This window comes from Salvelinus sp. IW2-2015, linkage group LG4p (genome assembly GCF_002910315.2).
Source record: "Salvelinus sp. IW2-2015 linkage group LG4p, ASM291031v2, whole genome shotgun sequence".
Lineage (NCBI taxonomy): Eukaryota > Metazoa > Chordata > Actinopteri > Salmoniformes > Salmonidae > Salvelinus > Salvelinus sp. IW2-2015.
In genome coordinates this window covers 4136644-4151578 of record NC_036841.1, presented here as the reverse complement: position 1 = coordinate 4151578, position 14935 = coordinate 4136644, and the positions used below count along the sequence as shown (strand labels likewise).

The 14935-nt window shown below is 44.2% G+C and overlaps 2 protein-coding genes across 5 annotated transcripts in view; one reads left to right on the top strand and one right to left on the bottom strand.

Moving 5' to 3' along the window:
- limk1a (LIM domain kinase 1a) overlaps nucleotides 1-14935 on the bottom strand; it is a 526526-nt gene that overhangs the window by 282713 nt on the left and 228878 nt on the right. The window lies entirely within an intron of this gene.
- LOC111959247 (lissencephaly-1 homolog A) overlaps nucleotides 1-14935 on the top strand; it is a 53046-nt gene that overhangs the window by 20028 nt on the left and 18083 nt on the right. For all 4 annotated transcript variants that reach the window (XM_023980730.2, XM_023980741.2, XM_023980738.2 and 1 more), the window contains 2 exons: nucleotides 12085-12169; nucleotides 14563-14637. In XM_023980730.2, the coding sequence (XP_023836498.1) occupies nucleotides 12085-12169; nucleotides 14563-14637 (160 nt within the window). The remainder of the gene's footprint in view (nucleotides 1-12084; nucleotides 12170-14562; nucleotides 14638-14935) is intronic.

Below are 14935 nucleotides of genomic sequence, written 5' to 3'. Positions count from 1 at the left end.
GGCTGCTGGCCAAATAGCTTTGCCTTTCTATTGTCATCTGAAACTATTTTCTGCCGAATGTGTTGCACTAATGTACTTTGTGTGAAGGAGAACGAGTTGCACGCCCCTGATCACTCTATTGAAGCAATAAAAAATAACAGGAGAAATGGTTTAATGATCTGCGTTTTGAAAATGTATCTGATAATATTGTGTTAGGAAGAGTTAGCCTAACCATGCATCTTTTATTTGCGTTGATGAACTAAGTTGGTGCTGTTAACTTATCTGTAATGAGATAAGTTGACAATGAATGTGTCGGTCCTTCACATGACGTTACAGAACACTCGTCATTCTCTTGACACTGTTTTAGTTTAGCCTCGAAGACATGGGGCCTATGGAACTCTCAGTATCGCTATCGAGTGTTCCGTTGGAATTCTAATCCTCCATGCTCCTTAATCAGAACACTGAGCAGGCTCCTCACATTCTTCTCCTACTCCGTTATGTAATGCCCGGACACACACTACAGGAAACCAGTATGGGACCATTGCTCCATGTGAGCCGCCAGGCCGATGAGGACCGGCATCTGTTGCATTCCATCTATTGTGGAGTACGTTGGCCCTGGTGTTTTAAGAGAAGGCTCTTGACAGTAAAACACCCACTCAAATCTGTGTGACAGACCAACTGCCGGTCCCGCTCTGTCTGTTCTGTGAACCCTGGTGGGAAACCGGGCAGACATCTTGAGTCATTACATCTAAAACAATGGACTGACTGGAGGGAAATGGTGACTGTTACCAGCTGACTGCCCGCCTGCCCCGGCCTCCTCAATACTCTGACCCCTGTTCCCCTCCCTCACCCTCTTCATGGTTTGTTATCAAGCCGCACACAAATGGATCTTGTTCCCGTTCTATTTAAAACTTCCTCCCCTCTGCCAATGCTTTTGTCTCAACTCAACTGTCAGATTGAGCTGGAGAGAGAGGTGGTTCTTCAGGGCATGTGTGAAAGCTTCTATAAATTGCTCATGCTTTTTGAAAGAAAGTCTAGTAGAAGAAGAATGCATTTTGCTCACTGATCTATAAGACATGTCACCATAGAGATTGTTAGTTCAGGGAGAAAGAATGGGGAAGACATTTGTGTGCTGGTTTTGTTATAGACTCTAGACTTTTTTTGTGAAACTTTGTTGTTCTTGGAGGTCTTCCTCACTGATGTAAATTTTATATATATATTTTCTTTTTTAAGTGAGAAGCCTTATTCTGAAAACAAATATTTGTCTTATGTGTCAGGCCTATTTTGTCAGCTGTTACGATTACGAAATATATTTTTTGCAACCAGTCCTTTTCTATTCTTATTTCCTGAACCAATGAAAAGCACGTTTTTGTTTTTCCATGGTCAGTGGATTCAAGCCCAGAGGCCACGACAGAGCCCCCCCCCCCCCCTCTTATTAGGAGGAAGACGTTCAAGCGTCTTTATTTTTTCCTGCTTCACAAAGAACTTCTGTTTAGTATTTTCCAGGTCTTTAGTCAAATATGTTTCATGTGACTGTGTTCCTTCTCAGCAGCCCCCACTGGCTGTGACTGCTCTGACGTAGCTGCATCATGAATGTTACAGATTATTAATAAACAGTGAAAGTACATTGTACAGGCTGAGGCTAATGGTACAGAATAGCAGTGAAGGGAACCTGAAGACAGTACAGAGTGACACACTCACACAGACCTTTGATCTGCATCTATGTGACTGACTGGAAAATGGAGGCCAATTTTTATTTTATTTTATCGATGCCATTTTTCACTTGATTATTACGTAACTGTTTGATTCATTCAGAGTTCTATGCCGTTTCTTTTTGGGATGGCTAAGCTTCTCGCTCTCCCTGTGGAATTGTCAGCTGACGTTACAGAAATTGGTTAAACATGGAGACGTCATCAAATGAACACATTTTATCGGCAGATATATTGTTGTAGTGGTACAACAAGCTCAATCACTCCCTGTGCTCTGTATTGGGTGTGGCAGCTGGCTCCTATGGGAAATGGCTCACACGTGTCCACCTTGTCTACACACTCACCTGGTGGGCTGGGTATCAAGTTTGGCTGGGTGGGCTGGCAAGGGGTCCATCATTAATGTTCTAATATCCAGCCTGTCAGACACACACAGACCTGATTGTGTGGGACAACTGTTCTACCTACACTACTGAAAAATGCTGGTGCTCAGACTGCCATGATAACATACATTTCTCAGAGCATATTTCTTGAAACCTGTTCCTGTTAGAGGATGTTTTTGCTTGTTGAACCTAGTGCATTAAATGTTGGACAAATGTGCTTTGTATACATTACACAAGCATGTAGTGTACTTTAGCAGGCTAATCTAACTGAACCTGACTTGTGGGTCTTGCTGCTAGTCCTCTCTGCTGCTGAAAGCTGAATACATGAGTTGGTAATCTAAATCCTGTGCTCCCCCACTCTCCCTCGTCGGTCTCTCTCCCTCGTCGGTCTCGCCCCTTCTCTTGATTTCTCCCTCTTGCGCTCTCTACCTCATTTCTCTTTTTTATGATTTTTTAAAATATATTTTAACACTCATGCTGAACAATGTAAAACCTGGTAGGTTTAGTCTGCTCTTGACTGAGGCACGGCCTCTGCAGAGCCCACCAAATCCCATTATGCCTGCTACTAGGGGAAGAGGCCATTAGTTGTATGACAAATTAGTTCTTCATACCCCATCTATGGCAGATTGTGTTCACCATGCATATTTTGTGTGTAGTGTGCATTTGCAGCTGACTCAACAGTTCCAAGCTAGACACACAAACACACACCTCACCTCCATGTTTTGTAGAGCTCACTGACCCTCCTCCAACCAGCAGATCAGTACCATGTCATTGTCGCTGTATGGAGTGGGGAAACTGACTTGGTTGGTACTGGTAAATACTACAGTCAGAATTACCTTAATTTCACTCCCTTTCCCTGTGCCGATTCACAGCGGTTTAGATAGCAGTATGGAGTGCTCTCCTACTTTCCTAAAGCAACAATTGTCCCCCTCACGGTTCAGCTGTCAGAGATTTGAGCACTAAATGCATCGTCGTAAGGGATGCACAGGCCTATAGGCTTAGGCATCTACTGTGACATGAATATTTTAAAAATAAATAAAAATGAAGAGAAACTTAGCCCTAGCCCCAGAGAAAGAGAGAGGTATGCCGGCGGCATGCTATGACCAACATGCAGGTCTTTATCCTTGTCAGATAAGCTACTGCGTCTGCTATACAGATATCGGCTTTTTTGCTCCTCCAATAATCGGTATCGGCGTTGAAAAATCATAATCGGTCGACCTCTAGTTCTTATATGATGTTACAATTACACCATGAGTCGTTAATCATGAAACATACACCCCCTGCCCTTCTTACCGGAGAGATGTTTATTCCTGTCGGCAGCATGCACTGAATATCCCTTTGGCTGTATTCACTCTGACACCATGTCCCAAGCTAGCCGTGTTTCGGTGAAACAGTATGTTACAATCCCAGATATCTCTTTGGAAATTAACTCTTGCCCTAATTTCGTCGACTTTAACTAGGGACTGGACGTTAGTGAGTAATTTACTTGGAAGCGGTGGGTGGTGTGCGTGCATCCGAAGCCTCACTAGGAGACCGCTCCGGCCCCTCTCCTCCGGCAGCGTTGTTTTGGGCCGGCCTCTGGAATAATTTCGAACGCTACAGACATTTTCATGAGAAGACCGATTTTCGGGATATCTCATGGTCTGTCAAACACCGCTCTAGCTCTGGCACCTTTCACCGCAGATGCGGATGAGCAATATCGGTGGATGCGGTGGATTGAGAAACATATCTCTAGCTGAAATAAACAAATTGGAATTTTTTTATGTTAATTAGATTTCCAGTGACGCTACCGTTGTAGGCCAAGGGTTAATTGCTGGATGTCTGCAGGTAAGAAGACTGTTAATTGCTGCTGTCTAATGACAAAGACATGGGGTCAGTCTCATGGTGCGCTATTCCCTACATAGTGCACTACATTATGCCAGAGCTCCCTATTCCCCATACCAGAGCCCTATGAGACACTGTTCAAAAGTAGTACACTAATAGGGAATAGAGAGCTGTTTTGGATGCAAGTCTGGAGTAGCCCAACCCCACCTATCAGATGCATTGAACTGGACAGAATTCGTATGACTGACTTGTCTTTTTCTTGGACATTTTAGGGTTGCCCAGGGATACAACTGTAAATACCCATTCCTTTTATATAATTGGTTCAAGACTATGGGCACATGCTCCACACAATCCTTTGTTATAGAAATGTCTTAAAAGCTTCCCGCTCCCTTGTTTTTTTCCCTTTTTCCCTCCCCCTCTGTGGGCAGAGTAACTCCTGTGCCCTACAATAGTGCAGCTCTTCCATGGCTTCCACATGGTTGATCATGGCTTCGTGATCTTAACCGCTCTACTAAGCCATGTATCCCTCCGACTCAGAGCAGGCAAGCACCGGCCACTATGGGCTGTAAAGAGTCCCATTCTTTGCCCAAGGACAGTGATGGGAATGTAATGAAGAAACTAGAGGTCGACCGATTATGATTTTTCAATACCGATTATTGGAGGACCAAAAAAGCCGATACCGATTAATCGGCCGATATGTATTTATTTATTTGTAATAATGACAATTACAACAATACTGAATTAACACTTATTTTAACATAATATAATACATCAATCAAATCACTTTAGCCTCAAATAAATAATGAAACATGTTCAATTTGGTTTAAATATGGCAAAAACAAAGTGGAGAAGTAAAAGTGCAATATGTGCCATGTAAAAAAGCTAACGGTTTAAGTTCCTTGCTCAGAACATGAGAACATATGAAAGCTGGTGGTTCCTTTTAACATGAGTCTTCAATATTCCCAGGTAAGAAGTTTTAGGTTGAGGTTATTATAGGAATTATAGGACCATTTCTCTCTATACCATTTGTATTTCATATACCTTTGACTATTGGATGTTCTTATAGGCACTTTAGTATTGCCGGTGTAACAGTAGGTTCTGTCCCTCTCCTCGCTCGACCCAGGAACACAACGACATCAGCCACCCTCGAAGCAGCGTTACCCATGCAGAGCAAGGGAAACAAACACTCCAAGGCTCAGAGCGAGTGACGTTTGAAACGCTATTAGAGCGCGCTAACTAGCTAGCCATTTCACTTCGGTTACACCAGCCTCATCTCGGGAGTTGATAGGCTTGAAGTCATAAACAGCGCAATGCTTGACGCACAACGAAGAGCTGCTGGCAAAACGCACTAAAGTGCTGTTTGAATGAATGTTTACGAGCCTGCTTATGCCTACCACCGCTCAGTCCGATACTTAGATACTGGTATGCTTGTATGCTCAGTCAGATTATATGCAACGCAGGACACGCTAGATAATATCTAGTAATATCATCAACCATGTGTAGTTAACTAGTGATTATGATTGTTTTTTATAAGATAAGTTTAATGCTAGCTAGCAACTTACCTTGGCTTACTGCATTCATGTAACAGGCAGTGTCCTTGTGGAGTGCACAAGGACTAGTAACTGTAAGGTTGCAAGATTGGCTCCCCCGAACTGACAAGGTGAAAATCTGTCGTTCTGCCCCTGAACGAGGCAGTTAACCCACCGTTCCTAGGCCGTCATTGAAAATAAGAATGTGTTCTTAACCGACTTGCCTAGTTAAATAAAGATTAAATGAAGGTGTAAAAAAAAAAAACGGCAAAGTCGGTGTCCAAAAATACCAATTTACGATTGTTATGAAATCGTCCCTAATTAATCGGCCATTCCGATTTAATCGGTCGACCTCTAGAAGAAACCCACCACTTCTTGCGAGCGCTCTCACATTTGCTTTTATTTTATTGTTTATTTATTGAATGTCTATCTCTCTCTCTCTCTGTAATGTCTTTCTCTGCCTGCCAGTCAGTAACCTTGTCTTTTTATAACTGTACTGAGCCCGGTCCTCCACCCTGTTTGTTTCCACTGAGGTTATCATTTCACAGGCCAGAGAGAGAGAAGCACTGTAACACTGAGCCAGAACAGGCCCAGGTTGTGATATCATGCTCTATATACTGCAGCAGGCAGCGCAGGGCAACTCATAAAGCATTGAGCCTGTTCAGATTTAAGGTCTTCCACCTAGAAGCCTTAATACGCCAATACCACACGTTTGTTCAAATAATACCATGTTATCTTTCAAATACTTTAGCTGCATGTCATTGAGCTTGCCTGGTGCAATGGAATAGTCCCAAAAGTGCAAATTCCACCCAATCGGTAATCCAGGCAGGCAAGAAAACGAATACTAGCTACCTTATTTTTAAACCAGGTCTGCAGGGTATACCTACACACACAACCAGCATATACGATCAAAGACTTGACCTACATACAAATGGATATAAAATTCTAAAGGGAATAGAATTCTATATGTGACATGGTTCCTCAGAGTTCAGACATTGCTTATGAAACATTCAATGATACAGGCTAGTGTTGAAATATTCAGCAGGTCTATACATCTTGTCTACTGCTGTGATGTCAAGTGTACTTGAGAAACCTTGTTAGAGAGATGCACTGCCGGCTAGATGGTGTCCTGGCTGGCGAAGCAGAAAAGCTGGTTTTATAGCCTGGATTGATTGACCAGTAAGAAGATGGCTAGGTAGCCCATGGCTTGGTAATGATTGGTACAATCAAGACTGAGTGAGTGTATACTGAAATGTGTGAATGTCTTTGACTCTATGGGCTGTTGTAGGGTGTAAGACTAGGCAGTATGTAACAAGTCTCTCAGAGTTGGAGTGCTAATTTAGGATTCCCCCCCCCCTCCCCCTGTCCATGTAATATTATTCATTATGATCTAAAAGTCAAAACTGATTCTATATCAGCATTCCTACTCTGAGATGCTTGATACATGCAGCACCAGGTCTCAGTCGCGCTTTGCTTCTAAATTAATTTCATAGTGAATTTAGGGGCGGCAGGTAGCCTAGTGGTTAGAGCGTTGGGCCATAACTGAAAGGTTGCTAGATCGAATCTCCGAGCTGTCGTTCTGCCCCTGAACAAGGCAGTTAATCCACTGTTCCTAGGCCGTCATTGTAAATAAGTATTTGTTCTTAACTGACTTGTCTAGTTAGTTCAAGGTTAAATAATAAAATAAATAGTGATGCAGTGTGAAAGCTGTGCAGCAGCGTGGCTGCTCTGGGGCGGGGCTCTTGAAGCAGGTGTGTGTGGTGCGGAGCTAGCTCAACATGATCAACAAACTGGCTGGCTGGCAACAAGCTAGCGCTGTATGAGCTAATGTAGCGTCTCCTTGCTCTGTTTGTGGTATATTCTTCATGGAACCGCTCTGTGTACTGTCTCTGCCATTTGAATAGCAGCATTGCACCCTCTGCTGCATTCAGCCTATGTTTAGGGTTGTTATACGTTTGGTCTACTCTCCCATTGGTGCAATAGCTGGTGAAATCTTTGTTAGAGGAGTTTCTCATGATCATGTCGTTTTTTACATTTTTATAGAAAGGGTGGGGTTGGGTATTGGCTGTGTAAGTAAGCAGCATGACGTAATCTATTTGCCAGCCACTGTTTAGATGGATAGTTCATATGTGACATTGGTGTCTGTTGAATTGGTAAACAACAGTTTGTAGATACAGCATGTACTCTGAGCGAGGATGTCTTTTGTTACCTCTGGCCATGGTGGCCCACTCACTGATACCAACCAACCACACACTGTTTCCTCTCACTGTGGGCTGGTAGCCATGGAGACCAGCGTGCTTGCGCTCTGTTAGTCCTCTCTTCCCATTTCTCGCTCTCTCCCTTTTCTTTTTCCCTCTGTTTTCTCTTCCTCCTTTCTCTCCCTCTTTTGCCCCTTCTCTCCCTCGTCTATTCTTGCCGCATAGTGAATTTTGGTATCTGTTTTTTATTATATATATATTAATTATCCCCCCAGAGGTCGAGCCAGGGTGAGGGAAAAGCTTGGATCTCAACAGTCAGTTCGACACTGCAGTACTGCAGCATCTTGATTCTTGACTGATGCTGACACTAGAATGCTTTTGTCCTTCCCAGTCTATTTGTTGCTCTTATTGATACATCCTGTTCCTAGCTGAGGTAGAATACTGAATTGGCCCCCATCTTCCCTTGTATGGAGGATGGGGGCCAGATATTTCACCGGATGTATAAATGTGAAGCATCCGCTTGGCGTTTCCACTCACTACCAAATATGGTAGTGAGAGGAAGCCCATTGGCCGGCAGTGGGAGAAGATGGAACGAGATGAATTTTGGCTGATCATCTGTAAATGTTCTTATAGATGAAACATTTTGAGCTCAATACAGTTTTCTGTTCCCAAAACTAGAATCCAGAGTGGACTTTAAAAAATAAGGCTTGTTTAAAGGAGTGCCATGGCGAATTGAGTTATTGCACATGGGCACGTCAGAGTAGGCGTTCCATAACGGAAATATGCAAATGCATGTTTGAACGGGCCAATAGCATTTTGCTAGCTCGTGCTTGGCTCTGCTCACCTCCTTGCTTGCTCTGCCCACTATCACTAATTTGTTCCTATTTGAACTGACAGGCTGTGATCAATCGTGGCTTAGTTTTACCAATCCTTGGTGGTACTGTAAGGGTTTAATGAATCTGAAATGAGATGGGGTGATGTCTGTATCTCTCACTTGGCTCTGGAAACCCTTGTGCAGGGTTTTGTGCTTTTCTGGAGGGGAGGACAGAACAGGCTGTGGCTGGTTTGGGTTCTTTTAATATCTCTGTGTAGATGACACCAAGGATCTTTTTGTTTTGCCCATCTCAGCTGAGAGGCCTACAGTGTACCATTGTCTGCTGCTGCAAGCAGCCCCAGAGTAAGACTGACTGTTCTGTTGCAGCCCAGGATAACACTAGTACATACGCACAACCAATATGCTTCAGGGGTTTCTGTCTGTCTGCTGGGCCTGGGTGGAGCTAGGGAAACACGGTACACACACACAGTCGCAACACACACCCTTTCTACTCTTTTACACAACACACTAACCTCCTCACCAGACCTGCAGCAGGCTGTCACATGAGCGATAACCTCCTGCTGACCTTCAGTTGTAATCACACTGCTTCTGTCATCTGGGAGTAGGCAGGGATACAGGAGGGGTGGAAGGGGAATAGGAGGGGGGAGGGCAGGGTGGTACATGGGGCACAGGGTGCAGTCAGGCTGAAAGGCCAGCTTCATGCTGTCCTGACAGACTGTCAAACACACACACACACCACTTTAAAGCCAGCCAGCCTCCGTGTCTCTGCCAAGCCCAACATCGTATTATTTTTTGGTAATTTTACTCAGGTGAATAGCCTTGCCCAATGCCCCCACACACATCCAGACCCATACAACGCTGTGAGAGTAAGCCCTCCTTGAACTTTGACACCTATTATCAATCTATCGATCTTTACTACTTAAACTCACATTCTGTTCTCACTGTAAATTCATTCCGTTCAGACCAGGGTTTCCGTTAGCCAGTAATGGCTGGCTTCTGTCGGTTAATTGTCAGAGAAGAAGAAAATAAAAAATCCCTTTGCTAAATAATGCTTTTTTTTAGGCTATTCATTCATTAGGCTATTCACCAGTTGCCGTAAATAAATTTGACTGGCCATGCTTATGTTTAAGTTACTTTGTATAATTTAGTGGAATTAAATTGCCGTGTGTACAGTATTTGTTTTAATCACATGCGTACAGCATACATATACAGAGCCTTTGAATGGACAATCTGTCAGACAGACTGCAGTATCTTTCGCTGCTTTCGACCCCGGAAAAATGAGGTCAAATCATGACGTCTGTGATCTTCAGGTCGGAAAGTCGGAGCTCTAGAAAGAAGCCAGAGTTCCCGAGTTGGATGACTGTTCAAAACAATTTTCCCAGTCGGAGGGAGCTATGTTTAAAAAAAAATAATAATAATTATGTCTCGACTGCACAGAAGTCGGAAGTCTGATATTCCTGTGGTCCCAGTTTTGTAAGAGGTCAAACCGCAATGGAAGGCAGGCTTCATCAGCGCATCACACCACTTTGCAATGAACTGGAGGCAGTATGCATTTTTAAAACATACTTGTGTATATAGTGTGTGGATACCCCTTCAAATTAGTAGATTCTGCTATTTCAGCCACACCCGTTGCTGACAGGTATATAAAATCAAGCACACAGCCATGCACTCTCCGTAGACAAACATTGGCAGTAGATTGTCCTTTATTGAAGAGCTCAGTGACTTTCAACGTGGCACCGTCATAGGATGCCACCTTTCTGACAAGTCAGTTTGTCAATCTTCTGCCCTGCGAAAGCTTCCCCTGTCAACTGAAAAAGGTGTTATTGTGAAGTGGAAACGTCTAGGAACAACAACGGCTTAGCCACGAAGTGGTAGGCCACACAAGCTCACAAAACGGGACTGCCGAGTGCTGAAGTGAGTAGCGCATAAAAATTGTTTGTCCTCTGCAACACTCACTACTGAGTTCCAAACTGCCTCTGGAAGCAACGTCAGCACAAGAACTGTTCGTCGGTAGCTTCATGAAATGGGTTTCCGTGGCCCAGCAGCCGCACAGAAGCCTAAGATCACCATGCGCAATGCCAGGCGTCAGCTGGTGTGGTGTAAAGCTCGCTGCCATTGGAGAAGTGGAAACGCGTTCTCTGGAGTGATTAATGGCACTTGACTATCTGGTAGTCCGACTGACGAATCTGGGTTTGGGGGATGCCAGGAGAACGCTACCTGCCCCAATGCATAGTCCCAGTGAACGGAATTATTAACACCACATCCTAGTGACATTCTAGACGATTCTGTGCTTCAAACTTTGTGGCAACGGCATGGGAAAAGCCCATTCCTGTTTCAGCATGAATGCTCTGTCTACAAAGTGAGGTCCCTACAGAAATGGTTTGTCGAGATCAATGTGGAAGATCTTGACTGACCTGGACAGACCCCTGACCTCAACCTCATTGAACACCTTTGGGATGAATTAGAACGCTGTGACTGCAAGCTAGGCCTAATCGCCAAACATCAGTGGCCGACCTCACTAATGCTGTTGTGGCTGAATGGAAGCAAGTCCCCGCAGCAATGTGCCAACATCTAGTGGAAAGCCTTCCCAGAAGAGTGGAGGCTGTTATAGCAGCAAACGGGGGACCAACTCCATATTAATGCCCATGATTTTGGAATGAGCTGTTCGACAAGCAGGTGTCCACATACTTTTGGTAATGTAGTGTATACGTAATTATTTGAAACCTGAACGTTTTAATACATATTGAGGCATGTCTTACCTTGCTTCGAAGCAGCCTATTAGATCTCCCTTTTTACTTTTCCAATGGATATTTTCATATCGGTCACATGAAACCGCTTGCATGTGCCGTGCACTTTGACAACTGTTTTCCCACTAATTGCATTATGAAACAAACATTTGTGTGTGGCCTACTGCCTTGTGCACGTTGCACCCAATGCATATGTCAATAAATGTAAAATGTTGCCGGTCAAATGTTCTGCTCCACATTTCCTTAACGGAAACCCTGGTTCAGACAACAGTTTCAGCTGAATGACTTTTAGCACTGAAATAACCTAGCCCTGGGTGGGTAAATTTAGCCTCAGCTGTGGCTTTAGTTCCAGGGTGCATCCACAGGTCAGTTAAGTGTGTGTGTATTGGCTCAACCCTGAACAGAGGAAGAGTCACACAGTGAAATGACTGCCTGACTTCTCTCTCTCTGGTTTATCTCCACATCTCATACCGCTAGCTCATCTTTCACTTGGCTCGTGTCTCATCTAATGTAAAGAATTTTATAGAATAGCTGTGTGCGTGCACTCTGCAGCTGTTTCTGGGGTGTACAGTAGTTTTAATTTTCTCTCTATTCTGTGGGGAGTGATTCCTCCGTTATTTGCCTAGAGCAACAAGATCTCATTATCGACAGCAGACATGTGCTATCTGTGCCAAATTGGTCTGTGTGTGTGATTTTTCTATCATGCATGTCAAACAAAAGACCAATGCAATTTACATGTTACTCAGACATGCTTATTTTCTTTATTTGTTTTAGCTGTAGTCAAATCCCTGACTCAAGCCTTTTCTAAATTAAGTCAATGTCTCGTCTTCTAATCTCTTCTGCTTTTAACAAGTTAACTAATTGCTGTTTTGTCCTATTGCAGAAATCGAGCGATAGCTGATTATCTTCGTTCCAATGGATATGAAGAGGCTTATTCAACTTTCAAGAAGGAGGCAGAATTAGACATGGTGAGTAATGATGGAACATTGCACACACACACACACACACACACACACACTATCAATCAAGCCTATTTACCCAAACAATACGGCTTTAACTTCCACTTTATTCCCCCTTTTAATTGACGCAGACGTGTGACTGAAGCCATATGAGCCCGATTTAAGGTGCTTTAGAGCCATGATTAGGTAGTCTGTCACACACACACACACACACACACACACACACACACACACACACACACACACACACGAGGGCGACACTGCAGTCAGGGTTGTGGAACAGAAGCTGAAGATAACCTCTCTTCCTGTCTTCCTAGCTGTGCTCTTCCTGTCTTCCTAGCTGTGCTCTATCAGAGCTAATGTAACTGCAGGTAGCTAGCAGCTAAAGTCGCGAATGAATGAGCCCTTTGAATTTATGCAATGAACAATCTCTCCTCAAACAAGACAAAACAAAGCTCAAAGACAACATGTGGCAGGTTAACATGTAAATGCTCTCTCTGCCTCTCTTTTTCCCAGTCTTTGTTATTACCTCTCTATTTGTATAGCACAGATAGGAGAGGTGTTCAGTCCTTCCTTCTCCCTAGTTAGTGGAAACAGCCTGAATAATAGATGATTACTATGGACGGAGAAGCTCTCTGATGCGTCTGACACCACACACACACGCACTTTGGAAGGAATGTGTTAAAAGCCTGCCCTAATGATGCTGGCAACTCCATTAACAGCCTTCCGTTGCCTTAATCTAGTCGATTCATTATCTGTTAAATGAGGAGGCTATGCCAATGGAGAATGAAGGCATTTCCCCTAATGCTACATTTACACAGCCTTTGTCTTGGGTTTCTTTTAAGACCTCCTAAAATAATGTAATGCGGTATCTAGGTGAGCAGAGTGGTGTTGAAGATGGCATACTAAACAGCATGCCACACCTCGCGTCTGGCACAGCCCGCACGCACGTGCACACACATACACCCTGCTGATAGACTGGCAGACCACAGTGATAAGGAGGTGTGTGTGTGGAGCACTGACTGACTTTGTGTTAAGCCATCGGCAGATGGCAGATCACATTTCTCTCTCCTCCCTCTCTTCACAGGCACAGTGCCACGACTCCTTTCATCCCTCCATCCCCATCACCTCTCCTCCTCCCCCCTTATCACTCCAAGCGCTGAGCGAGGCAGCAACTGTTCTCTTGTACACCTCTGCTATTTCTTCCAAGGAGCAGCAGCAGCTCAGCTTCAGTACACACACCTGCCCTCTGTGCCTGCAGCACTACTTCACACATCCACATTTTCTCTTCTCCTAAGAGGGAAAAGAAATGGGATAAATCTACCACAAAGCAACAAAAAAAATCCCTCACTGAAACTGGCTAGCCTGTCAATCAGATTTTTGTATGGTTTGTTTGATAGCTGAAGCTGGTATAGTACTGTACTGAATCACCAGAGAAGAGAGGGGTTGTACTACCCCTATCCCAACGCACCTATCTCCCTCGTGGCTCTTTCATCGTCTCCCATTAGTAACACCACATGAAGAGACAATGGAAATACGTACCTACTCAAGCACACCATCCCTTACCCCTTTGAGTTTTTAGAGTTTAATAGCCACATTAACAGGGTTACAGATGTAATTACAGGGTACAGTGAAATATGACCCTGATCACTGTGACTGGATCTATTTAGCATGCTGTGGAGGCGGAGGCAAGTGTGGGGCTCAGCTGCAGGTGACTTAACTCGACCTCACCCTGGCCCGTTGGCACCCCCAACACAAACAAGAGCTGGGGGGCTCGATATGTCTCACGTCTCCACACATACCAACCACTTCTTTGTCCCTTTCTGCCATCCCTGAATAAAACATGTATGCTCGTTTTTAGGCAACATGTTTTGATCTTGGTTAGTACCCGTAACAGGTTTCACTTAAGTTTGCCTTACTCCATACCCTAGCCATTCTGTAAACACGTACCAGAAGTCCCTCCTTTGCCCTTTAGAAAAATGGCCTCCACACCCCGGTTGCTAGTTTTTTCTCCAGGTGGAAGCCGCTCTCTGCCAGGCTACCTGAAGTTAATTTTCCTCCCCAGTGTACGGTTTGTGAGGGCATAAACCCTTGTCTGCAGGAGATTAGCTTGTGTGAGGGGGATTAAGAATGTGTTTGTCTCTGTAAGCATGTCTCCGTGTGTATGTGTTTACAATTAGCCTCAAGGCTGACTCTGTTTGGCTGTAGGGGTGTAAATCCCATTCCTTATTACTGCGCTCGCGCACTCTACTGTACCCAAAGACTGTCTGCAATCTCAGATGCCCCCCAGGCAGACCCATAGGCCCCACTGATTAGGCCTAAACTAAGTTCTGTGCTAGATTGTGTGTTTCTGTGTGCGTGCAGTGTTCTTTTCCTAACTTTTTTTTCTCTTCCCCAACCAGAATGAAGAATTGGATAAGAAGTATGCTGGCCTTTTGGAAAAGAAATGGACCTCAGTCATCAGATTACAAAAGAAGGTTTGTTTTGTTTCAGGGGATGCTTTTGTAGCTGGGGATTGTGTCTCCTAGTCTTGGCCCATGACTGCGGCGGAACGTCATCTGGGCCGATACTCACTATACACAGCGTATTAAAAAGGTTACACTACAAAGAATTGAATGTGTTAACCCAATGCCCTTAAGATATGAGATCGTTTGATATGGGTGGCTGTGATGTGCTTACTTAGCAGTACACTGAAGAAGCCAGCAGAGATGTCCATGTATCATCAGCATTAGCAAGCTTATATTAGACAGTTTTGCTTTCTTTTACAGATTATAC